The sequence below is a fragment of the Dermacentor andersoni genome, chromosome 1, assembly GCF_023375885.2.
Source record: "Dermacentor andersoni chromosome 1, qqDerAnde1_hic_scaffold, whole genome shotgun sequence".
NCBI classification, from domain to species: domain Eukaryota; kingdom Metazoa; phylum Arthropoda; class Arachnida; order Ixodida; family Ixodidae; genus Dermacentor; species Dermacentor andersoni.
This window is the reverse complement of record NC_092814.1, coordinates 261,124,952-261,152,400: the sequence shown is the minus strand read 5'-3', so window position 1 is coordinate 261,152,400 and position 27,449 is coordinate 261,124,952. Positions and strand designations below refer to the sequence as shown.

At 44.3% G+C, this 27,449-nt stretch overlaps 1 protein-coding gene across 1 annotated transcript in view; it reads right to left on the bottom strand.

The window, feature by feature from the left end:
* Mps1 (dual specificity protein kinase monopolar spindle 1) overlaps positions 1-18,426 on the bottom strand; it is a 134,876-nt gene extending 116,450 nt beyond the window's left edge. Inside the window, exons 1-5 of the mRNA XM_055063720.2 lie at positions 18,210-18,426; positions 17,101-17,181; positions 16,528-16,606; positions 16,354-16,457; positions 8,841-9,023 (exon numbers count right to left, since the gene is read on the bottom strand). Of these exons, the coding sequence (XP_054919695.1) occupies positions 8,841-9,023; positions 16,354-16,457; positions 16,528-16,606; positions 17,101-17,168 (434 nt within the window). The 5' untranslated portion in view covers positions 17,169-17,181; positions 18,210-18,426. The remainder of the gene's footprint in view (positions 1-8,840; positions 9,024-16,353; positions 16,458-16,527; positions 16,607-17,100; positions 17,182-18,209) is intronic.
* Between the last annotated feature and the right edge of the window lie 9,023 nt (positions 18,427-27,449).

The following is a 27,449-nucleotide window of genomic DNA, read 5'->3' as shown; positions in this document are numbered from 1 at the left end:
CATGCTTTACAGCCAACAATAGTGCATAGGCCTCAGCCGTAAAGATACTTGTTTCTGGATGCAGTACATCGGATTCCGAGAAGGATGGACCAACGGCTGCATAGGACCCCCCGGCATGCGACATTGAAGCATCTGTGTAGAATTCTGTGCAGGTGCTTGTAGTGTAGTTCTAGGAAATGCATTCGGATTTCAATCTCTGGAGCGTGCTTTGTAACTTATAGAAGGATATATCACATTAGCTGCCACTCCCAAGGTGGTAGCAGCTTAGCTGGAGGCATTAAGCGATGTTCGTAGAGTGCGACATTCATTTCAATGCTAAGCTCCCTCACACGCAGCGAGAAAGGCCGTTTTACAGAGGGACGGTTACAGACAAGTGTAGCACACGTCGTATCGCTAACGGTATTAGAACATAGTGCATTTTGAGAAAATATGCAAGGCTGATGTATGATCTCCGCAGATGGAGTGATCACTCATTCGATTCTACATATAAGCTTTCAATAGAGCTTGTTTTGAAAGCATCAGTGGCTGAGTGGATACCTAGATAGTGGAGGGGATCTAGCATCATTAGCGCGCTCGAGGTGGCAGAGTTAATACTATGCCACCATAATCTAATCATGACCGAATTAGGCTCTTGTAAAGATTCTTTCTGTCACTACCCCATGTTGTACGGGATAGAATTTTCAGTAAGTTCATTATTTTTAGACATTTCGCTTTAAGATATTTTTTGCGTCGAATGAAAGTAAGCCTGGAGTCGAGTATAATACCTAGAAATTTGTGCGCTTTGATGACAAGTATTTGTCAACAAAGTTCTACACAATGATCTAGAACCAGGCCTCTCTTTCTTGTAAAATGAACCCAATAACTTTTGTAGGGGTCGATTTTAAATCCGTTTTCGTCTGCCCACTTGGGCACCTTGTTCAAGCCCTGCTGTACCTGTCTCTCGCACACTGCGAGGTTACAGGATTTGAAGCCTATCTGAATGTCGTCCATGTAGACAGAATAAAAAAAAATAATTGGAGGACACTTAAGCTTTGCCTTTAACAGGGTGTCTACCAAGTTGAAATTCCCAAATTCCCTGAGTTTTCCTGGTTTTCCCTGAGTGCCTTTGCAATATTCCCTGAGTGACACAGAACTTTGTTTTGTGTCAAGAGGGGCGCCCTACATCATGTCGCCCAAAGGTAGTAAAGGCACTCTCTAGTAAGCATGTTAGAAAATAAAAAAACAACTTAATCCAATTTGAATAGTAAGGGGTAGTATTTATTTTATTCAAAAAGAAAACAGAAGGGAGGGGCTAATACAGTGAATAAAACAGCAAATAAAATATATTCGAAAGAAATAGTAAAACTCGTTGCAAATTGAGTTGAACATTCTCAAATACGAATAAAAAAGAGATGCATACAAAATATTTTCGAATATGAACTATTTCTATCAACTGATAGCAAGCTAATTGGTATGAGGCCTTAACTTTATCACAAGTGAGATTCTCTCGCAACAGCTGGTAAGTCAACCTCAACTGTCCTGACATACTCGCAGCCCACACTGTGTTGCGTTTCACTGTTTTGAAAGAGTTTTTTTGCTTGGATGAGGGACACCTGCATCTCGGTGTCAGCCAACACATTTGCTTTTAGAGTGCAAGCTCCTTCAAAAAAGCGGCGGCATGCTTCCTTTCCGGTTCATTTCTCAATGCGTAGGTCCTTTGTCTTCTTGTTCTCCTTCGGCCACACGGACTATTTGAAGCATCCTCTTGGACAGTTGTGCAGTCAGCGTCCGATTTTGCTGACTCCATAGGGGCCACGAAAACATCCGAAAAAAAAAAAAAAAAATGAATGCATGTCTTTTACAGGCCTGAAGGGCTCAAATCACTACAAGTACGCCCGAAAAAGCTCTGAAGGCCTGCCAGTGCACTTATTAGGCATATCGGTGCTCGTACTGCGACAGAAGATGGCGGGTGCACGCATGTATGATTAAGGAATAGATACTGTGTCCCGTGACAGTTGTCCCTTCCCACACTTCTCATGCTTCACAGCGTAACATTACTGTATCGAGGTGAAGCTGACTTTCGGGAACCGGCATTACGCAACACGGCGTGCTTCCCGAACTTCGAAGCCAATCGCGATGACCACAAAGGCGGTGTCGGTGCCATTGCTGACAGCGGCGAATTCTTTCAATGAAAAACACGGTATAGAACGGCAAGAAGCTTAATACCGAACCTCGAAGCAGCTAGGCCTAGCATTGCCGCGGTGGTGGCTACGGCTGCCAGCGGATCTGCGTGCGTGTGTGCCGGTTCGAGGCGGCGATGTTATCAAAATGGCAGCGGTTGTGGTTGTGGCTCCCGGTTGGTAGACACCTCGATGGAGGAATATGGATAGGAAACACGTTGTACAAATGTGTCACAGATATTTCCTTCAATGTGCACAAGATGATCTCAAACATTTTGTTCAGTGCAAGAAAATGCATAAGGCACCGATTAATAATTTTTTTCAAATAGCTTACAAAGGCAACTTGCGAGAGCTAATGGGTGGTAGCTTGCCACCCTACCTCAAAACAGGAACCACAATCGCTTCTTTCCGTGCGCATGGAAGGTATCCGGCAGCCTAAATAGTGTTGAAAAGTGCGAGTAATGTAACTTGTGTGTCAGTGTGTAAGTTTTTGATCATGTCATACATGAATCTGTCGGGTCCCAGTGCAGAGCTCCCACATGCGATGAAGGCAGCTCTCAACTTGGCAATACTGAAAGGCCGGCTATATGGTTCGTTCTGTCAGCATTTACACACGACTGGCTTACATTCTATTTGTTTGTGTTTAAGGAAGGATTGTGAATAATAGGTTGAGCTTGACACACGCTCAAAGTGCTCCCCAAGAGCCTGCCTGGTCTTGCAACATATTTCCTTGGTCGTTCACTAGAGGAAATGGATGTATTTGTTGCCCTTTAATCTTTCTTAAGCCATTCCACACTTAAGCCTCCTGTGTGTATGAATTTATACCCAAGAGGAACCTCAACCAGCTTTCTTTCTTTGCTTGATGCCTTGTCTGCTTTCCCTGCGATTTAATATTTTTAAATTGAACGAGATTTTTTGCATTTGGCGATCTATGCAATATGCCCCATGCCTTATTCTGCCTCTTTCGCGCCACTCTACAGTCTTCGTTCCACCAGGAAACACGTCTTGTAAGTGAACCACCATTCATTTGTGGGATAAACTTTTTGGTTGCATCAATAATAACAGTGGTAAAATGTGCAACAGCATCATCTATACTAAAATTGTCAATAAAATTTCGTGCTAGACAAGTTAATTCTTTAAAATGCTCCCAGTCAGCCAATGCTAATTTCCATCGAGGAATATGGGAAGGGTTCCCATGCAGAGTTATCAGGTTTAAAGTTACAAAAAATGATCACTTCCAAAAAGGTTATGATGACATTCTATTCCAGGTGAAGCAAAGGAGAAGCAGAGCGAATTGCTAGATCTATGGATCAATACGAGTTGTGTTGGACGCTGTAATAGGTCGGCTCCTTCTTATTCAACAGGCAGGTACTGGAGGTTGGAAGAAAATGTTCAATGAATCGACCTCTCGTGTCACATCACAAGTCTCCCCACATCGTGTTGTGAGCATCAAAACTGCCCACGAGTACGTAGGGGTCTGGAAGCTGATCAATGAGGTTATAGATCTCTTTTTCTGAGGTGACAGGAGGTATGTATATAGAACATACATTGACCAGTTTATTTAAAAGGATTGCCCGAACTGATATTGCCTGAAGGGGCGTCTGAAGGGCGACATGTTGACAAGCTACGGACTTGTCGGCAACTATTGCTACACCGCCGGAGGCATTAGCCTCGACACAGCCTTTCCGGAAGATGGTGCAATTGCTAAGAAAGAACACACATCAACTTTGGATCATGTCTGTGTAACAGTTGAGGTTATGAAGAAGTCCTCTAACATTCCATTGCAGTATTTGGGTCTCCATTATGATAAATGTGTTTTGAGCTGTATGTTTAAGCAACGAAGATTTGCTCACGGGCCTTTCCCAGGCGCTATGCCGTGAGGTTTGCCTTTTTTGAAGCGATCGTGAGAATCTCGCCGTTCCTTGGGTGCTGGCAGCGCCGCCTGGCTGGTCACTGTGTCCATCACCTCTTGTGAAGTGCTGAACACACGCTGTGAGCACCATGTTTGACGTGAAGGCCTTGACATGTTGGACGAGATTTTTGAGGCCACCGGCTTGGAGGTCCATGGCCCCTTTTGCTGAGGTGGCGCAGCAGTGCCTGCTGCATCCGCTGGGGGGTCAGATGGCATAACCGTCGATTCACTGCTTGTGGGCCAGACAGCCTCCGGAAGCCGTTGTGTTGCTGCCCCCTGACTCGTCACATTGGCAAAAGTGTTCTTGGGCAGGTAGGATACCCGCCTGTGTGTCTCCTTGAAACTTATATTTTCCTTTACTTTAATTGTTACAATTTCCTTTTCTTTTTTCCAGGATGGGCACTACCGCTAGTATGCTGCATGCTCCACATCACAGTTTACGCAGTGGAGAGAGTTTCCAGATGATTCAGACGTATGCTCATGAGCACTGCATTTCGCACAAGTTTGGCAGCCTCGGCAGCTCCGTGAACTGTGGCCGAAATGCTGGCATTTGGAACATCGGAGGGGATTTGGCACGTATGGCCTAGCACGAAGCTTGATGTAGCCGGCCTCGATGGACTCAGGCAGGACACTTTAGCCGAAGGTGCGTATCAGGTGCTTGGTCTGGATTTCTTTGCCATCCTGCCTCATCTTAATTCTTTTGACATTGATAACATTTTGCTCACTGGAGCCCTCCAAGAGTTCAGCCTCAGTCAGCATGAGCAAATCATCGTCTGAGACAATGCCTCAGGTGGTATTCATAGTGCGGTGCGGCGTTACTGTCACTTGAATGTCCCTAAATGACACTAGACTAGGCAGCTTTTCGTACTGTTCCTGATCATGGAGCTCCAAAAGGAGATCACCACTTGCCAGCCTTGATGCCTTGTAGCGTGGTCCAAGAGCCTCAGTGAGACTTGGAAACTAGAAAAGGGGAGGTAGTTTGTACTTGTTTATCCGATTTTCCTGATAAATGACGTGGAATCTTGAGAAGTTTGGTCTTTGACATCTAAAGAACTGAAACACATCTTCGGTGTGCCCTATTCCTTGAGGGCGATCAGGGAGTGGAGGGAAGGAGCTAGCCACAAGGACATATGGAGATTTTGGCAGCAATGCAAGCCACTCACCGTGGAGCCCTACAAGGGGACACTGCAGGACCTGTGAAACAAGTTTTGCCAATGCCAGCTGTGCATTACCACTACAACCGAATATGACATAACCTAGGTAGGCTACTCACACAGGGTTAACGCTCGTTGCCTAGAAAATCGGAAGTAATGCAGAAGAAAGCAGAAGACAGGAAAGGTTAAGAGTGAAAGAGAAAGACGAAGATTGGTGAGGAGGATAAGAAAAGGCAACTACCAATTTCCCCAGGAAGGGTCAGTCCAGAGGTGCTGTCTACGTGAAGCCGAGGTCAAAGGGGTGTGTTGCCTCCGCCGAGGCGCCTTAAAGTCCAAACACTCAGCATTGGCTCAACCCCCAGGATCCCTATTCCCCAGTCACGGCTATGCCATGCATGGTTAGACACAGGAGTGTTCAACCCTCATGTGCTCGGGTAAGTGGTGTCGCAAAACTACAACCGCCTGCTGACGCAGACTGCGATTTGACACCACATCATGTCACCAAGCAAAAGCCAAGGGGAAAAAAAAAAAAAGGCCAGGAAAAGCACATACTATGAACATGAAAGGCAAAAATTTAGAGTGAACCTAAGAAAAATGCAACATAACTTACGAAAGTAGATAAGAAAGCACGACTGCATTTGCTTGCAAGCAGACAACCTTCCTGTCGAGTTTCCAACTGATCTCAGCTGCCATCTTGTTTGAATAGCAAATCTGCCTGCACCAATTTTTACTTGGGTGCAGTCATTGCAAAGCTGTTTTCTTTTTTTCTTGTTGGCTTTATCAGAATTGCAATGAGACTTAAGATGGCCGCTGTCCACTTAGACATCTAAGTATTGGAACCCAGGCCAAGTTGGCTTTGTATTTGGAAGCCACATACCGCATTCTAGCCATGCCTAGCTGTCTATTTAGCCATCTAAGGCGAGCATTGGAACCCAGGTCAAGTTGGCTTTAAATATGGAAGGCTGCCTACCTCATTCTAGCCATGCCTACAACTTGACTAAATTGAGGCTTTTAATTCCATATAGTAGCGCTGCAGCCGAATAGCCATTGCACATGTGCATGAAGGTGGTGTTTTGAAACTATTTATTTATTTATTTATTCATAACAATACCTTCAGGACCAACAGGAGCATTACAGAGGGGCTGGGTGGAAAAAGAAAAAGATTATACATAAAAAGTACAAGCAAAAGGCAAAAATCATGATGTAGATGCCTGTTCGATGATATGCTTGGCAATGGCTGTCTTGAAGGATGGCTTGTCTTCAATGCAGGCAATAAGGGGCGGAAGGTGGTTCCACTCTGCGGTAGTCTTAGGTAAGGAAGAATCAAAAAGCACATTCGTTTTGCAGCTAGGGATGGCAACTTTATATGGATGGTCAACATGTGATGATATGTATAATGGAATTGAAAAAAAATTCCTCTTTTAGTGTCTGGTTATGAAAGAAAATGCTTTGGAAAAGACTAAGGCGTGCAATTTTTCTACAAACTGGAAGAATAGTTGGACCAAGTTTTGTCTTCATTAAAGAAACACTAGCTGTGCAAGTATAATTCGAAAGGATGAAGCAAACTAAGCAATTCTGAACAGATTCTATAACCTTGATTGAAGTGAGTTGTACGGGGTCCCACGTGGATGATGCATATTCTAGCTTAGGCCGTATTGGCGTTTCATAGAAAAGTAACTTCAGATGGGATGTAGCCCGAGAGAAGCTTCTGTGCATGTAGCCAAGGGCGCAGTTCGCATTGTTAGCGACACATTCGATGTGCATGCACCAGTATAGGTAGTTAGTAATGTGAACGCCAAGATATAAGACAGGACACTCCCTAGTGAAACTCCGTTAATCTTGTAATCGAACGTTTTGGACAGATTAGATTGGCGTGAGGTGGACATAATTTTACACTTAGATGGGTTATTGGGTGGGTTAAGAACCACACACCATCACTCACACTAATTAAATACATTGGATGGGTTAAGAACCACACACCATCACTCACACTAATTAAATACATTCTCAGGATCACAATGAAGAGTGCAACTATCGTTAGGGTAATTTAGTGCACGAAAAAGAACACAGTCATCAGCAAAAAGCTTAAGGGGAATGTTAATTCCAATCAGAAGGTAATTAATATAAATTAGGATGAGTAAAGGACCCAAAACATCACCATGTTACGACACATGGCGATGATAACGAGTTGTTAGCTGATACAAACTGAGAGCAGTTAGCCAAGAAACATTCAATCCAATTGAAAAGATTAGAGTCAACATTCAGGGAACGTATTTTAACGAGTAATTGATGTGACACCTTATTGAAAGCCTTAGCAAAGTCTAGAAAGAGACAGTCAGTTAGTGAACCACTATCTAAAGACGATGGTAAGATACTAGTGAAAGACGAGAGTTGAGCCGCGCAAGAAAATTTCTTTCGAAAACTGTGCTGAGAAGAACTGAGTAACGAGTTGCTTTCAAGAAAAGAAAAGAGATCAGAACATAAAATGTGCTCTAGAAGTTTACAGGGAATGCTTGTTAATGAAATAGGCCTGTAGTTAAGAGGAGAATTCAGATTGCCTTGTATGAATAGTGGAACCACCCTCGCTACCTTCCAATCGGCCGGCATTGTGGAGCATTCAACAGACTGGGTGAAAGGTGCGCTAAGTATACGCTGGAATAAACAGCAGTATTTTTCAAAACATTGAATTAATGTTGTCAACACTGCAACTGGACGATAACTTCAGGACCTGTATCAATGTTGCAATACCTGTAAAATTGATGACAATGATGTCCATGGGAAAAAAATCACGCTTAAGCACTTCTAGGGCCACATCAAAAGAACAATTGGTAAACTATTTGGCAAAGGCAACGTTTAAGGCAACGCAATGTTCATCACTTGTCATAGTATTCCCAGCGCTATCAGAAATTGAATGACATATCGTTCTTTGGGTCTGATAATGCTTGCTGGAATACACGAATAGTGCATATTTTGAAGCTACATCTTGAAGCACTGACGAATTTTGAAGTTGTATAAACTCTACCATACACTTCTTTCGTGCAAAAGAATCGCACTTAGCAATTGCAAAGGCTTGGTCTCAAAAGGCCAGCTTATGGTGGCGTCATGACTACGTGCAATGGTATTGCTCATAAAAAATTAACAAGGGTGGTATTCCCCATTTAATTTTGGAGCTACACTGTCACTTTCACAAGATTTCCTGCAACTAGAGCCAGACACACTGCCACCTATGGGCAACAGCGTTCATGGAACACTGTTGCCCATAGGCGCCGACGTGTCCAGTGCTGGTCAAGTGAAATTGTGCGAAAATGAAAGTATCTTCGAAAGTGACTACCTGAGAACACTGCCCCAAGGGCAGTGTGCATGCTCATTCTCGCTGCGCCACACGTGGCAGCCACAGAAATTACAGGAACAGAGCCAGCCACTGCATTCCGACATTGCAAAGCATCCACCTCATGGATGTTGTAAGTGAAACTGGTTCACAGAAACTAGTGTCATAGTTAATTACCAAAGGTGCTCTGGCGCTGTGGTTTACAGGTTGTGGACCTTCATCCAGAGCAAATAAAAATGACACGTCAGAAACATAATGTCAGTACTCTTAAGCACTACAGGACATACCTGGACTGTGAAGGCGGGTTAACTGGAGAAGGTGGCTCTGGAGTCCTTGAATGGCCACTGGAAGAGTCTCCTGCTGTCTCAGAATGACATGGTGTACTCACTCCATTGCCTGTAGCCAATGCCATCTGAAATCCAGAAACGCTAGACATGCTCTTTTCTGGGGTAGTCTTCATCTTGGCGTCGCTGAAAAGGAAATATAAAATTAGGCACTACTGCAGAAATGACTATCAATGTCAGACTTCTTTTTAACCTGATAAACATGTCAATCATTAGGTGCGAATACTCCAGCCCACAAAATTTGCAGTAAATGAGTTATGAATTGCCTTATTTTTCTGTAAGATAAAAGCAATGCTATATTGCCATCTTCGCTTCACTAAAGTGATGTAGAGTATTATATATTATATATACATTACTCATTTTTAATACCAATAGTCTACTTTGGTCATACATCAGTATAAAACTGACTGAACTCTGCTGTGTGCACAATTTTTTATTACCCTGTTTGACTGCATGAGATCTGACTGCCTCACTTTTTTTTTCATTTGCAATCTGCTCAGTTAACTGGAATTTACAGGCACTTAAACCATTTCTTCATACAAAATCAATATTATTCAGGTTTAAAATCTCTATACATTCTCTTAAAAAGATATGCTATCACTATCAATATGCACACCAGCATTTTTCCCTGCTAGTCGATATGAGAGAGAGAGAGAGAGAGAGAGAGAGAGAGAAACAAAGAGGGAAACGTAGGACCATTTGGGTACTTCGTATCTGTCTCCCTAAAGTTTTACATCTGTAAGAAGTCATAAGCAGTGCAGACTGGCATGAAAAGGAAACACCTCATTTGCACCCAAGAGTGAACTTTCCATGTTTTCACACTAGAAAGTGCTACTGAGAGGCAAGTCCTTTGATTGGAGTTGTGTGCATACAATCAAGATTGTGATTAGTGCACCCGAGCAGATATGCCATAGTTTCAGCGATGACAACAATTTTTAATTTTTTTTGTACCTCAATGGCCACACAAACGGGGTATTACATTATGGATGGGCTGAGTAGTGAACAGCAACACAAGGACAGTTCTGAAATGACGCCGGTTGGAGGGATGCACAGCATAGTTAGGTAGACTGTTTCAGCCTTCTCTCGTCGCAAAAAATTTGTGTAGGTGAGTGATCTGCACCAGGCGAGGATACATGGATTAACCATGGTCTATGTGGCTAGACAGGCAATGAGCTGGCATTATAGCTGAAATTGGAATTGGCATTTGATAAAATGTTTGAAAAAGGCAGTCTAGAGATATCACATTGCGATTCTCGATTATCAAGACTGGCATGGGATTGAATTTTGGAAATGCTGCGGCATAAAAATATTCAGAAAAATAAACTGGGCTGCACAATTTCGATTTAATTCAAGTATGCAATGAGCTAAGCTGATGAGGATCCCAATAGAGCATGCATATTTTAACTGTGTTCAAATGGGCTGGTTGGTTCATCTTTAGAATAAAAAACAAACAGCGCTACACAGAATGAGCGAGTAAAGAGCACAGGACAGAGCACTGTTTATATATATATATATATAAAAACAATGGTGGCCGGACAGGCCGCCATTGGAATATGAACCTGGCAACGTTTAACGCTCGAACGTTATCTAGTGAGGCGAGTCTAGCAGTGCTATTGGAGGAATTAAAGGGCAGTAAATGGGTTATAATAGGGCTCAGTGAAGTTAGGAGGACAAATGAAGCATATACAGTGCTAAAAAGCGGGCACGTCCTGTGCTACCGGGCCTTAGCGGAGAGACGAGAACTAGGAGTCGGATTCCTGATTAATAAGAATATAGCTGGTAACATACAGGAATTCTATAGCATTAACGAGAGGGTGGCAGGTCTTGTTGTGAAACTTAATATGAGGTACAAAATGAAGGTTGTACAGGTCTACGCCCCTACATCCAGTCATGATGACCAGGAAGTCGAAAGCTTCTATGAAGACGTGGAATCGGCGATTGGTAGAGTGAAAACAAAATACACTATACTGATGGGCGGCTTCAATGCCAAGGTAGGCAAGAAGCAGGCTGGAGACAAGGCAGTGGGGGAATATGGCATAGGCTCTAGGAATAGCAGGGGAGAGTTATTAGTAGTTTGCAGAACATAATAATATGCGGATAATGAATACCTTCTTCCGCAAGCGGGATAGCCGAAAGTGGATGTGGAGGAGCCCGAACGGCGAGACTAGAAATGAAATAGACTTCATACTCTGCGCTAACCCTGGCATCATACAAGATGTGGGCGCGCTCAGCAAGGTGCGCTGCAGTGACCATAGGATGGTAAGAACTAGTATTAGCCTAGACCTGAGGAGAGAACGGAAGAAACTAGTACATAAGAAGCCGATCAATGAGTTAGCGGTAAGAGGGAAAATAGAGGAATTCCAGATCAACCTACAGAACAGGTATTCGACCTTAACTCAGGAAAAGGACCTTAGTGTTGAAGCCATGAACAACAATCTTGTGGGCATCATTAAGGAGTGTGCAATAGAAGTCGGTGGTAACTCCGTTAGACAGGATACCAGTAAGCTATCACAGGAGACGAAAGATCTGATCAAGAAACGCCAATGTATGAAAGCCTCTAACCCTACAGCTAGAATAGAACTGGCAGAACTTTCGAAGTTAATTAACAAGCGTAAGACAGCTGACATAAGGAAGTATAATATGGATAGAATTGAACATGCTCTCAGGAATGGAGGATGCCTAAAAGCAGTGAAGAAGAAGCTAGGAATTGGCAAGAATCAGATGTATGCGTTAAGAGACAAAGCCGGCAATATCATTACTAATATGGATGAAATAGTTCTAGTGGCTGAGGAGTTCTATAGAGATTTATACAGTACCAGTGGCACCCATGACGATAATGGAAGAGATAATAGTCTAGAGGAATTCGAAATCCTACAGGTAACGCCGGAAGAAGTAAAGAAAGCCTTGGGAGCTATGCAAAGGGGGAGGGCAGCAGGGGAGGATCAGGTAACAGCAGATTTGTTGAAGGATGGTGGGCAGATTGTTCTAGAGAAACTGGCCACCCTGTATACGCAATGCCTCATGACTTCGAGTGTACCGGAATCTTGGGAAAACGCTAATATAATCCTAATCCATAAGAAAGGGGACGCCAAAGACTTGAAAAATTATAGACCGATCAGCTTACTGTCCGTTGCGTACAAAGTATTTACTAAGGTAATTGCAAATAGAATCAGGAACACCTTAGACTTCCGTCAACCAAAGGACCAGGCAGGATTCCGTAAAGGCTACTCAACAATAGACCATGTTCACACTATCAATCAGGTGATAGAAAAATGTGCGGAATATAACCAACCTTTATATATATAGCTTTCATTGATTACGAGAAAGCGTTTGATTCAGTCGAAACCTCAGCAGTCATGGAGGCATTGCGAAATCAGGGTGTAGACGAGCCGTATGTAAAAATACTGAAAGATATCTATAGCGGCTCCACAGCCACCATAGTCCTCCATAAAGAAAGCAACAAAATCCCAATAAAGAAAGGCATCAGGCAGGGAGATACGATCTCTCCAATGCTATTCACAGCGTGTTTACAGGAGGTATTCAGAGACCTGGATTGGGAGGAATTGGGGATAAGAGTTAATGGAGAATACCTTACTAACTTGCGATTCGCTGATAATATTGCCTTGCTTAGTAACTCAGAGGACCAACTGCAATGCATGCTCACTGACCTCGAGAGGCAAAGCCTAAGGGTGGGTCTAAAAATTAATCTGCAGAAAACTAAAGTAATGTTTAACAGTCTCGGAAGAGAACAGCAGTTTACGATAGGTAGTGAGGCACTGGAAGTGGTAAGGGAATACATATACTTAGGGCAGGTAGTGACTGCGGATCCGGATCATGAGAATGAAATAATCAGAAGAATAAGAATGGGCTGGGGTGCATTTGGCAGGCATTCTCAGATCACGAACAGCAGGTTGCCATTATCCCTCAAGAGAAAAGTTTATAATAGCTGTGTCTTACCAGTACTCACGTACGGGGCAGAAACCTGGAGGCTTACGAAAAGGGTTCTACTTAAATTGAGGACGACGCAACGAGCTATGGAAAGAAGAATGATAGGTGTAACGCTAAGGGATAAGAAAAGAGCAGATTGGGTGAGGCAACAAACGCGAGTTAATGATATCTTAGTTGAAATCAAGAAAACGAAATGGGCATGGGCAGGACACGTAATGAGGAGGGAAGATAACCGATGGTCATTAAGAGTTACGGAATGGATTCCAAGGGAAGGGAAGGGTAGCAGAGGGCGGCAGAAAGTTAGGTGGGCGGATGAGATTAAGACGTTTGCAGGGACAACATGGCCACAATTAGTACATGACCGGGGTAGTTGGAGAAGTATGGGAGAGGCGTTTGCCCTGCAGTGGGCGTAACCAGGCTGATGATGATGATATATATATATTTCAATATATTTTAGAATATTTAACTTAGGATGGACACATGTAAGGTAAGCTAGTGGTTTTACTGATAAGTTCCGGTGCAGAACACCTAGAGTTTGATTCATGGCTTTGGCTAAGCTTATTACATGATGTGACCAAGTCCGATAGCTTGAAATGATTGTGCCGAGGTATCTATACAACCCTTTACAATCCTTTCTGTGTTAAGAACAAGTCTCACCCATCCAGGAATTTCCTTTTGCCCTCTAGCTACCAAAGATATCCGGCAGTTCCTATATCATTTTGGTGGGAATGCTGCACTACTAGATGGTGCCAGCTTCTCAGAAAGCTGACTTTTTGTGGGTGCTGCTGGTATAATGCAGCAAAAGTATGTCTTTGCCGAATTTTAAAAATGGTACGCAACTTTATTCCATTATTCTAGCAGACATCGGGCGTCTCGCATGGATCCGTCTTAGGACCGCTTCTTAATATATATAAACGATCTACCTACGTATGTATCATGTAACATTCGTATGTTTGCAGATGACTGTGTAATCTACCACACAGTTACCAACACACTTGACTACACATTCATCCAGAAGGACCTTAATAATGTACAACAATGATGTAACCACTAGCTAATGAGCCTAAAACCTAACAAATGCAAATTTGTGTCTTTCACTCACTGCCGTAACCACCTCAGATTTACCTTTTCCGTCGCTAATGTTGCAATCAAATAAGTCCAATCATTCCAATACCTTAGTGTCACTCTATCTTGTGATATGTCCTGGCGCTTGCACTATACTATCATCATCTCAGCTGCTAATAAATCACTGGGATTTCTTAGGAGACATCTACGTCATACTCCACAACAAGTAAAAGCGGTAGCCTATCAATCATTTGTAAGATCAAAACTTGGAGTATGCATCTCCCATCTGGAACCCGCATCAAACTTGCCGTATTTACACAAGTGCAAATCGACTCGAATGTAAGTCAAGCCCCCCCCCCCCCCCCCCCCCCCCATATCGCGTGTGACAGGAAAAAAAAAAAAAAAGAGTGTACCCGCGCGCACATTCCATAACGAAAATTTATTAGTAGCTGGCACGGTCAGTGGACTACTCATCCTCACTTGTGCCATCGTCCTCACTAGTGCTGCCATCGTCATTGCTGCTACTGTCCCACAGCATGTCGTCGTCCAGCGAAATTCCACATTTTCAGCGAAGTGCATTTGCATACATAGATAAGTCCAGGCCAAAAGCACACAACCACACGCAGCAGTCAGGGTGGCTCTTTTGACATGTCCGGTGGGTGAAGTTCGTGGTCTTCTGCCACCAGCCACTCGTACTCAGGGCGGAGCAGGTCCTTAAAAGGCGAAGATCCAGGCTTGTCTCATGACCATGTCGCACGTTGCTGGCACGGACCGATCATGCATTTCAGCAACGCACGCCGCAAGCTTGGCCTCCAGCTCCGGAAAGCGTCTTGACTTCAGCCCGCGGAAACCTCTTCGCTTGCCATCACAGGTAAAAATTTTGCTTCGCTGTAGTCGCCACTCTCGCACCACCCATACAGAAACATCGAACTTGCGGCCCGCTGCGCAGTGATTTGTTTATTCGGCGTAAAGGATGGCAGCTCTCTTGAACGCTGTTGTGAACGAGCACGGAATGTTTAGTGGACTTGGAGCACTCATGACTGAGGAGCACGGAAGTAGCACATGGCTGGCAGTCAAGTCAAACGCATGAAGCTAAAGAGCTACAGGGAAAAAGAAACATGTGAGCGGTGTCTGCTCTTCCATGAACTATCGATACTCCCCGCAAGCGCTGCTGTTCTGAGGGTGCCGTTGCAAATGGAACAGCAGCACTTCCATGAACTATCGACACCCCCAATGAGCGCTGTGTGCACTGTAAAACTCATAAAAATGTTGAAAAACCCTTTCAAAAAGTGAGCACAGGATAGGATCCTGAGCACAGGCTAGCGGAAGGCTACGGTAGGGCCGTAGAGCAAACATAAAATTATAACTACGTTGTAGCTCCCCTGATATTCCGTTGGACTTGCTTTTTTTGTGGCGCCATGTTTTGGTTTCGATTTTAAGTCGACCCCCCCTCTTCAGATTTTCAAATTAAAAAAAATAGGTCAACTTACAATCGTGTAAATACAGTATATCATAAACGCACTTGAGTGACTACAAAATTGTGCTACTAGGTTTATTCACTCATCATATTCATATGGTATCAGCATTTCATCGTTGTAAGCAGAATCTGGCTTGGCAACGCTCTTTCCGTCAACAGATTGCCACCTTCTTTCTCTTCCACTAATTTTTTTACAGCTCCTTAATCACTTACCGTACATTGTGCACCCTTCATACGTATCTCATCGCACCAGTCATCCGCTTCAAGTTGCACGCACATGTGCCCGGACCACCACTTTTCAATCATCATTTTTTATTCAAGCAGCAAGGGACTGCAATGGCCTTCCACACGCCATCGCAGCCATCACAAGCCCATCTGCCTTTACCGAAGCTATTGCAACCCATATTCGAAAATAAACACCTGTTTCTAATAGTTACTTTATTAATCACCCCTTATGTAATACCCCTCCAATGGGGTTTTTAAGGTAATAAAGTGAAGTGAAGTGAGTAGTTTTGAACATTGTCAAATTGCTAATCTTTAGTTTTTTGTTCTTGTATGCCCAGCTCTCTGCTGATGAAAAGTCTAATTAATCTGCAACATTCTTGAGAGTGTCAGTTATAGCAGACAAATTGCTCATACCTGGATAACTTTCAGTTGTATAAGCAAAGACAATGGACAGTCTGGTACTGCAACTCTCATGCAGGTCATACCAATTGTAATATACAAAGATGGATAATATGAAAACTGAACACCCAGAGTCGTGGACATTGTATAAGTTGTTTAAAGTTGAGTATCATTATGAAGAAGTGCTGATAGTGTCTTCTTTTTTGCATGTCCATAGTGTCCATGGGGATTATGTTTAAACAAACACAGTTCATAAGATTTGCTGACCACTGCTCCATTTTAATTTGATCCACCCTTAAACTTGTAATGACAAAAATGCTTATGGAAGAAAAAGGAACTCACAAAGATGATGGTGACCTAATTGAGGATGGAGTCCTAAAGAGGCCAGGCCGTGAGTCAGCATGTCCAGTGTGTGCAAGCCCGTCCTTTCCAGCAGGTGTCCAATACTGGTGAAAGAATATTTTTGCTCAGCACAAGAACACTTTAATAACCCACTTGACAAACAAGCTAGCTCACCTGGAATGGATGTTGCAAATTTGACAAAGAAGTCATTTTTTTAAAGCCATAGTTGCTACTGTGCTTGGTTTTGGATGACCTGCAAAAAAAGATGCTGGTGCTGAAACTAATATTCACATATCAACACAGCCTTCCCAATTGTATTTCTGCTGTCAGGCTTATGTCACCTTTTTTTCACCGGCAAACAATTTTTCTTCATTTCAATCATATGAAATGGTTCTAGTGACAGGGCAAAACACATGCTGTTTCACAAAACAACACTGCAGCAAGACAAGCAGGAGTTGGAAGCTGCACTGTATGAATTATTCTACATGACACTGAATTATAGATAAAAAACCTGCTGAAGGCATCATCAATCTTATTCCCCTGAGCCAGATTAAAAAGTGAGCGCATGCATGTTCCTGGGCAGCAGCATGTCCAGTAGGTCCATACAGCCTCTAGCTCAGCAGTACAACGTTTTGAAACAAATCGGGCCCCTTCCTTCCCACTGTAAAGATGATCAAAACATCAAAAATGCCCCAAGTTTCCAGCTAATAATCCACAAGTGCTACACAGCCCACCCTACTGTGTTACCTTGGTTGATTAGCCAGCAATGATGAAGGCAAAGCACGGCCTTCAGACAGAGGAGTGGAAGCCCACATGATCTTGCGAAACCTACAGGTATACAAGGCAGCCCAAGTGAAGATCTTTGCGCAAGAAGAGAAAAGAATGCATCACTAAACTAGTTGAACCAGGTGTTTTAGCAACACTAGGGACAACTCAATCACTTTCAATCGCTGATGGGAAAGAACCAGTCATGGTAATAGCAACAAAAAGTATTCGGATATAGCCGTTCGGTAACTAAATTTGTAAAGCATCGTTGCAAATAGTCCAGACAAGGTGACACTATTACAAATGTACTCAAGAATTCTGAAGTATAAATTTCAAGATGATTACAAAGATTAACACAAGTGGCCACAAAGCTGCACAAATCATTCACATTCTTACAGTCAATGACCTCTGCAACTAGCTGTCAATGACTTGTTCCAGTGAAGGTATTTCTGCCATCAATGGCACAGAATATTTGTCAAGAAGCTACACCATGAGCTGGCTGAGAAATCGCATTACATGCTCTGTTTAAATATTAGCAATGGTATGTGCATTGGTATGAGCATCTAACCACATTCAAATGAAGCCGTTGCACTAAGTTGTAAAATTCGGTACTCGGCAGCAGAATGCCTCATCTTAAGCGTAAGCAAACGTAAGAGCTAATCTAGTCAAATACTAGAAAACACATTAGTACTTGTGTGCATGATTACCAACAAACAGGCACAAACACAAGTTTCAAATTCATAAGTGCAGCCCCTTGGGCAACATTATGAAACATCCGTTCCACACCTTCACTGCCAGCATGACAGCACACATACTAGCACAGCTGGCCAAAAACGAAATGGCCGCGCGTTCCATACAGCGCTCCTACAAGGTGCGGATCGATAGCTTTGGGCTACACGCTAAATACTGCCAGCTGGCATGTCTCAGGGACCTAAATTTTGGGGATACGTTTTGACCCGCCGGGTCTCCTTAACGCGCGCCTAAATATAACAGGTGCATGCTATTTGAAAAATATTCACTGGTACCGGAACAGTACGAACCACTCATTTTTTGAATTAGTGCTTTAAGCACCCGGACAATATCGAACGCACCAGCGGGAAGTGATTATAATAGGTTGCTGGTCACTGAATTTTCCAAAGCTCGAGCCATGACAAGTTCCAACGTTCAGATCGAAGCAATCCAAACTCTCAAGCCGTGTGCGGAATTCCAAGCGAGCACATAAGGGCAATTTCGATGCATCTACCACAGAACGCGCAGAAAATATTTCACTATCCAAGGAGGCGCAAATTGTTTCGAATTCTCCAGTCCTTATCCGTCGAAAAAAAAAAAAAAACTGTTTTTAAGTGCAGGAAAGTATCATGAACACGACGTACCGTCAGTGGTTTCAAGCGCTGCCGTTCGCAGAAGCCCAACAGGCACGCGCAGTGCAGCCGAGCGTTCCACGAACGTGCAGTGCGTGCAGCCCAGAAACACGTAACTATAAGGTTAAACTCATTTCATACAAAAATACATGTCAAATTGTCTCCTACAGCTTATCTACACTGCGAATTAAAGCCAAGAACATTAGGCTGTCCAATTTACCACAACTACAAGGATTTGAAAACAGACGCCACTATAGATGCTACAACCACAAACGCAAGTAGGTCCCGATGATGATGATGATAATGTGGCTATCCTTTTGTATCGGGTTATGGTAACCGGGTGTACATGTACGTGGCAACCCATGGCAACTACTCCCAAGGCTGGTTGATGCTCTACGGCTCTACTGCCTACCTATTAGAGCAAAGCAAGCGCTATTGAAGGTAAACGCCACGTATGGGTGGTATTCAATTCCACGTCTCATAGGGGGCGCCCTCGAAAATTAAAACTCAAACCCTAAAGGCTGTGCTTTTACTGCTTGGTTGAAGCGATTTTAGGAGCCGAAAAGATACACGTTGGGTTGCGTTTGAAGCCGTTTGTGGATTTCTCAGCACAGTTATTTAGATATAATATAAAATATTACACAATTAAGGAAAGAAGCTAAACATTGTGTGTTTTCGGTTCTAGAGCGTGCATTCATAAAAAGCATAGTCTTTGAAATTTGTTGTCCCTACTCTGAGGCAGCCGTCGCTAAAGCAGGCTGGTTCTGGATCTGGATTTGAAGAATTTGTACCACCATGATGTGGGTAAAGTGTACTGTGGGCCCGAAACTTAGCGTTTATTATGTGTTTGCGGTGCCGAAACTACGTTTGGCGCATGCAGCAACAAAAGAATGACATTCGAGATCGGGTTTTGTTATGCAGAGAAAGCCGTCGCTTGGGGCTTGGATTTGTAAGCGGTGTCAAATCCACGCCTTGGAGTAAAAAAGAAGCAAATCTCGAAGGCTATGCTTTTGCAAAGTGGAGCAAAAAACAATGCTTGGTCGCTATGTTTTACACACTTTTTTTTAGAGTTCATTGGAGTGAACTGGTAGGGTATCTAGCGCTGGCATAGACACTAGAAACCAACGTTACAGTACATACCAATGTCCTTAGTACAACAAGAACTCACGGCCCGCCGCATAGAGTTTCTGAACACATAGTGACATACCCTAGAGGGAAATGTGGCGCTAGTGTCTATGGGGCTTCTCCTGAGCGCCTGAGACATGGCCTGAGAGTTGCCTTAACCCATGCCTCAACCATTGCCTGAGGCATTGCCTCAACCCATAGTGCCCAGGGACGCTCCGAAAATGGTGCTAAAAAGCGCCCCCTGCCCTGAACTGGGTAGTACCAAGCTCGGTCGTTTGCTTCGGAAAGGACGTTTACAATGTGGACCCGCCACTTTCGGTTTTGTTGTATCACGGCTTGCAGCGAATATCGAGCGGCGAAGATTTTTTCAGGGGTGGCACGCTGCGTAAAGGCAATAAATTATGCAACGCCGAATACGTGTAAGCCGTTCAAGAAATAAGCGGCGAAGTTTTAGCGCGCTGTCAATCGCAAGTGAAGCGAGTCGCGTACGATGTTGAACTTTAGGTAAGGTTTGCACGCTGCTAGATTCAGGCGCACAAACACGAAGAAATGCTTGCTATAAATGAATTCACAGCAGCGATAAATAGACTACATGTGTACGGAACTGCTCGAGCGCACGACGATACGCGCCGTGACGGCAGCGGTCTTTCGACATGCCCCGAAACGGCGGGCCTCCTGCAATATTTGTTGACTGCACGCCGCTAGACAAGTAGTTATGCCTGCACTATAGTAGCTGTAGTTTTGTGTCTTCTTTCTTTTTTCGCCTCAGTGCTCCCTTCAGTCGATAGTCGGCGTTCCTGTTGTCCACTTCTCTACTCTTGTGTCCTGTCTGCACGCCTCACTTCTATTTTGCATAAGTAGCGGCCATCTGTCCCCTTAGCAACAGATCAATAACTGATGCAACGCACATGAGCTCGCAGTAACGTACGTGCGAATCGCGCTGCAGCGCGACCTCGTGCGCTGCTCGCTTGGTGTAGCTTTTAATGACAGCGCTCGAACATCGATGTGCTGCAATCAATACTACCTTGCTGTGCTGCCTCAGCGTGCTGGCTTGAGGGCAAGGATGAGCACATTTAACTCTCTAACCTGTGTTGCTCGTAGTGGGGTCGTGTATTGTCACCGAATCAGCCCGACCATCTGTGCTCATTTGCACACACCTGGTCACTTCACCACTTCGCACCGGTCGGATTTTGTCGCTGTGGCCGGGTCTCGAATCGTGAATCACTAGCCATGCCTGCTGCTATGTCGGTCTGCCGTCGGGACTTTAGGTGCAAAAGACCGAATTTTAGAACGCAGATAATCGAGCAAGCTTCAAGACAGGCGAAGCAGTCAGCATGGCGTGAAGTTTCGCTTACCCAGAGCGACGAACTGCAGCTATCCAGCGCGCCCGACGCTCCGCTTCGTGAGGCCTTGAAGGAAAACGGTAGAATCTGATGTTGGGATTCAGGCCTTCTTGTTCATGGCAGCCCACGACGCAGAAGTAACGACGGTGACGCTTTTTCGAAGCTAAGCTAGGTCTCTCCGGATCGGCGTCGCCGATTCCTTCTGCTTCCAGCGTTACGTCTCACGGAGAGTCCGCTTTCGTTAAACTATAGGCTGCGGCTAGCTCGCAGCGTGTTCTGTGAGAAGTGACGAGCCTTTTCGCACTCGCAACAGGGCAGAAAAAAGTGCGAATCGACGCAAAACTCTGGCTGGAAACGTGCTTCGCCACAGCCAGGGCTCAATACTACCCAAGCTGGTACTACCCAGATAACGTTTCGCGCGCCGCCACCAGGCGCCGCTACTATACCTCAAACTTCAGCGCAAGGCGCCCATTGTCGACATAGAGTTTCTCAGGATAACACCTAGAGAGAAATATGGCGCCACCGTCTATGGTTAAGGGGCGCCATGCCGTCATGGGAATGACGGTATACGTGTCTGCGAGGCTCGTGTTGTAAGAGGCTTCGTCTAGAACGTAGATATGGCTACACAAATAACGCGTTCTTAAAGTAAAATATTCATAAAATGTTTCCATTCACGCATATAGAGGAGAAACGAGGAGGATTGAAGGCGGAGGAGGAGAGTGTCACTACTTTACGAAGTTTAAGGGGTTTTAGCGCCAACCACTTCACTCCTCCTTTGCTCGGCGCGGCCTCGACGGTGGCGCCGCCGGTGCTGGCCCTGCCGTAGCAGACGACGGCTGACACGCTACGGGAGGAAATCCGCGGAAAAGTTCGTTCGAGCCCTGCGGAGCAGTTTTTTCAATCGAGATCTTGCTTTGCCAGTCGGTAACTGGCTTTCAGAATGTCGTGTTGGAATTGCGGAAGAAATAGAGAAAAGCACCATTATTTAAGGCGTATTTAAGGAGTAAAGCGCGCGCACGTTGAGCATTCGTGTTGCTGAAACACGACGCAAGCATGCGGTGTGCTCGAACACATGCGTAATTACCAGAGTTTCAGGTTTTGACAGCGTGAAAGTATGTGTACGTGGTTTCTTAGGTTCATTTACGTACCTGCAGGATGCTTATGTTCGGCCGGTGCGTGAGAGATTCCGACTGTCTACGGTCAGCAATGCCTAGCAACAGGGCCGCTTCTGTTCCGCGCCTTTTACAGATGTGCGTAGCTCATGCACGGGTTGTGGCGGCCATGAGAAATGTTTTCACACATAGAGGGTATAGATAATTTGAACAACGTACCAGCACATAAAATCATTTTTTTATTTATTCATTACAGTGCAAATGGTACGAATTTGGTAGCAAAAAAAAAAAAAGGAACTTGATGGGAGAACCGGACAGAGGTTCTGAAAATAATGATCCCACTCCCCCTCATTGGCACCAGCAACACTTTTGTTGAAGTGCTAATTTTATATCTGTATACTACGTGCGTCTGTATTCTTTTGCGTTGTAAGTTTTTGCAAGGAAGCAGCGTTGCGTTAACTGGAACAGTCAAGGCACAGAAGACAGAGAAAAAAAACTGATTCTTGAGTTTTACGTCCCAAAGCCACGATCTCATTATAAGGCATTCCGTAATAGGGGACTCCTGATTATTTTTTTCCAGCTGGAGTTCTTTAACACGCCCCCAATACACTGGACACGGGCGTCTTTGCATAACGCCCCCATCGAAATGCGGCCGCGGGGTGGCTTAGTGGCCGCGACGGGTATGGAGACAGAGAGAACAATAGGGCTGTAGGACCGAGCAGTCCTCGAATGGGTTTAATAAAGGTGCTTATCACAGTCTTACAGACAAGTATACAGCACAAATAAATACACACAGTCCACTGAGCTGTCAGGCTCGCAGAGGCAGTCAAACCCGAAGGAAAAAAGAATGATTAAAGCGGATTGCAACAGATGCACTAATTCTTGTAGTGGTACAGGGAGTGCAAACTTGGTAAACACAAACAAGTGCAAAAGACATTGAGAGCAATTTTTGCATTATAATGCAGTTGATCTGATCTTCAGATCTTCAGTGAAGTGGTCCTGAGAAGAGAAACAAAAAATTTCAGTACTGAAGTGAAAAAAAAAAAAAGCGGATTTATATAACACCTCTCTGCGCAGCTTCCACGGCAACCCTGTACGCACTCCATAATCAAAAACACGAAATTATTTGTCGCAAGAGATGGGAGGCAACATGCAGTGCATATATGACGCATTTACTTAATTGGACGCACAAAAATGTTAACGTTAAGCAGTAAAAATGTTAATCCTTATCAGCGGGCTTGCGGTCCTTTGCGGCATTTCTCGGCTATTATAATTCTGCACAAAAAACGGGCGAGTAGCCGCTGCTCATGCCTCCAATATCGAGCACGCGTCCGACAGCAGCCGGACTAGCAATTGTAAATGCGCAACCCGGTGTGGACCTCGTGCTCTGCCGCAGCGCAACGCCATGCCACTGAGCTCTCGCGGCGGGTGGCTAGCGTGATGGACGGTATGTACACATAGGTTGGGAGCTGTGCTTCGTTGTACCGCCAACGACAGCGCGATATTTCAGTAATCTCAGTGTATCGAAACGCGAGCAAAGCGACCGGTGGCACACTTGTGAATTGCTTATTTGCACCTGCAGTAATACGGTGTGAATGATGAAAACGGCAACACGTATATTAAACGGCTGTTTACGGGCGCAGATGAACAGTAAGCAGCTGCGCTCAGGAGTATATAGTGAGGGTCCGCGAACCTTTCTGCATTTCGTTATGCAGTTTAGTTCGGGAGACGCGAGTGATTGCGTGGCAGGCAAGTAACATGCAGCGACGTTATTATGCCAGGTAAGACACCACATCTTCAAGTAAAAAAAAAAAAAAGCATCTGCATTTTGATACTTCCACTGCCGTACATGTTACCTGAGTGAACGTCACTTCACGCCCGCGGCGGTCGCGTGCTTTGGGTAAAAAAAAAAAAAGCGCCGTCGGCACCATCGCGCTTGCCGCACAGTTCCTGGTCGGACCATCTGGGAGACGTCCCTGCTGGATTTTGCCGACCTCGCCGAAGAGGCTGTCCCGCTCGTCACTTGGCTCGTCACTTCGTGGATAGCTTGCAGATGCGTGACGCCGGTTGAAGAAAGCTGTCGGAAAGAATGCGGGCACGCGCACGCGCGCGGAAGTCATGCAGGACTATCGCGTGGGAGACTCCTTGTCAGCGGTGCCTTAATTTGAGAGGTCGCCGACTGACTGGCTTGATGCCGGTCCACAGAACCTCTACAATGACAACGTTCACACGGAATGTCAAAACGTTATTGACTGCATTACAAATGCGATAGAAGAATCGCGGTACGATTCACGACACAGCTATGATTACGTCATATGTCCGTGGATGAATGAGTCCATACTTGCCCTACTGAAAAGGAAAGACTACTATTATAATAGTATGAAACATAACAACACTAACAACTAATACAAAAGCTAGTTTACATTTTTTCGAAACAAAGCAGTTATGCTAATTCGCAAATCAAAGAAGGTCTATTGTACGAACTTGATTAAACGAATAAATGGCAATGGTAGGCAAATATGGAAAATAGTAAGAGATGTAGTAGGATTACAGGATAAACAGTATGTTACTCCCGAAAATCTGTCCCCTCAGATTGCTAATGACTTCAATGATTATTTCTCAGAAATTGGTGACAATATATCTAAACAGTCTGTACTTGCAATTCCCACAACCAGGACCCGGAGAAGTGCCGACAGTGATTTTTCGTTTCGTGAAATAACTCTTGAGGAAATAAAAAGTGTCGTAGGTAAGTTATCGGCTTATAAGGCATCCGGACTTGACGGTATTCAAGTTAAGATATTGAAACACAATATTGATGTCTTATGCGTGCCCCTTTGTCACGCATTTAACCATGCGATAAGTAGTAATGGTTACCCAAATATACTGAAAGTGTCAAAGGTTATCCCTGTGTGCAAAACTGGTGATCCGAACCATCCGAGTAGTTAACCTATTTATATTCTTAGCGTAGTTAACACACTATTTGAAAAGCTCATTGTACTACAGTTAAATGCATTTCTTGTAAGTAATAACGTTATCTGCCCGCAGCAGCATGGCTTTGTTGCAGGTAGATCTACATTAACCGCAGTTTTAACACTTTCGCGTTCCCTTAACTCTGCTCTTAACAAGAATAACATTGCTGTGTCCATTTTTCTTGATATAAAAAAGGCGTGAGACACAATCTGTCACTCCATACTGTTAGAAAAACTGGAATCTTATGGTATCGGTGGAAACGCGCTTCAATTCATCCACAGCTACTTTAAGGCACGAAGGAAACAAGTGGTAATTAACAAACATCATTCTGCTTTCACCGATATCGTATGCGGTGTAGCGCAAGGCGCGGTCTTAGACCCTATTCTGTTTTCATTATACATAAATGATTTACCGGACGCACTTAACTTGTCAAAAGTTTTGATGTACGCTGACGACACCGCCTTAGTGTACTCAGGCGACTCACTCTCGTCATTACTATATCTGGTGAACTGCTAAAAGTAGCTAAATGGTTTTCAGAAAAAAGACTAGCCCTAAATACTGATAAAACTAAGTATATCATATTTCACTCTAACAGGAAAATACTAGACTACAGTGCGTTCACTTTGACTCTAGCGAACCGAACTCTGGATTGTGTTGATTCATTTAAATATTTAGGTGTTACTTTAGACTGTCACTTGCACTGGAGAGAACAAATTAGCGTAGTCTGTAGAAAACTCGCTTTCAGCGGTTACACACTGGCCCGTGCCCGGCAATATTTTCCTCGTGCTTTGCTTCGATGCATATACTTTTCTTTGTTTCATACCCACATAAGCTATTGTTGTGAAATATGGGGCCTAACCTATAAAACTTACTTAACACCTATAGTGCAGTTGCAAAAACGCGCCCTAAGAATAATAACATTTTCCTCCGTTCATCACCCAAGTAGCATTCTGTTTACTGACCTTCGTATTCTTTCTTTCACGGCGTTGAGAAATTATAAGATCACTTGTTTAGTTCACAAAATAGTCAACACCAACTATCCCTTACCCAACACCATATTTAACTTCCCGCGTGCAAACACCAGGCAAGCAACTAACTTTAACTTAAACCTTCCTTATTGCAGCAATGTCTACGGCGAACGATTATTAGAGTTCTTTGGCGCTATAACTTGGAACACTGTGCCTGAGGAAATAAAAGTAACCAGAAATTTTGATCTTGTATGTAAACGCTTCTTCTTGTCTAGCCAAACGTAATAGCTCTTCCTTAAAAAAAGTACTTGTTCATGTAAATAATGTTCTTACTCATTGAACAGATATGTACTTTGTTGACCTGTATATGTACTTTTGTGTATTAGACTAGCTACTACCCACATAGGCCATTGCATGGTCCAACTATTTTGTACGCATTCCTTGAATTGTGTAAATAAAGCTCACTTTTTGATTGATTGATTGATTGATTGATTGAGTGAATGCGCAACAGGGACACGTGGTTTGCCCCTGATGGAGTTTTTGTCCATCGCTCAGGGGAAAATGGCTCGAAATATTTATTATTTCACCGTACGCATGCACTGCCGAATTAGGACTGCTGGGCGGCATGCAGTGGAAAGTGTAGCTCAGCAGACAAGCTTACGCGGAATTTCCTGATCGTGTTTTGTACAGCAGATAACGATGCGGATACTAGGGATGCGACACCAGTAGTGAAAGAAAAAACAAACAAACAAACAAACAAACAAACAAACAAACAAACAACAAAAACAGCACACAGGACGCCTATACGCGAAATTTGTTTGTCAGTACAAACTTCACTAATATTCTGGCTCATCTGACGTAGCTTTACTATATGTGGTACATTTGCGAGAAGAAAGAAGGCAGGGCCACTGTGATGCAACCATGCCATTTCATGCATTTAATTTTTACCACAGAAGCGCTTTTTCTCGAGGTCTCCCGCCGACTTCCGTGCGTCATTGCCCGGCATGGCTCAACGAAGGACAGGAATGAGTCGTCGTACCCGTATAGCCATCTGTTACTACGGGTGCGCCGGTCACCGCTCTATTCCCTGCGGAATTACGCAACGAAACGACAAGTGCTACCAAAATATCATCACTGCAACAAACATACTCGTCAAGCGCATCGTTGCTTTAATAAGCTGAAGCGATTTGTTTGGCGCTTTCAAAAGTTTGATTTGGCTCTCTCGCCCGGTTTCGTACTCAGACTTTCTCCGCTACGGCCACGTGACATATCGCGCAACCAAGTTGTCGGGCGTCGTTCTTCACCGAACGCCAACAGGCTCTTTGAGGCGTCCGTGCGGTCGCTCTAGAGCCTTGTGGTGTCTGCAAGTTTTGATGCTGTGGTCAGTGGTGGCGATCTGTCCTGCTTCTCCGCCGCCGAGGCATACGGTTTCGGGGCGCGTTTGCGTTTACT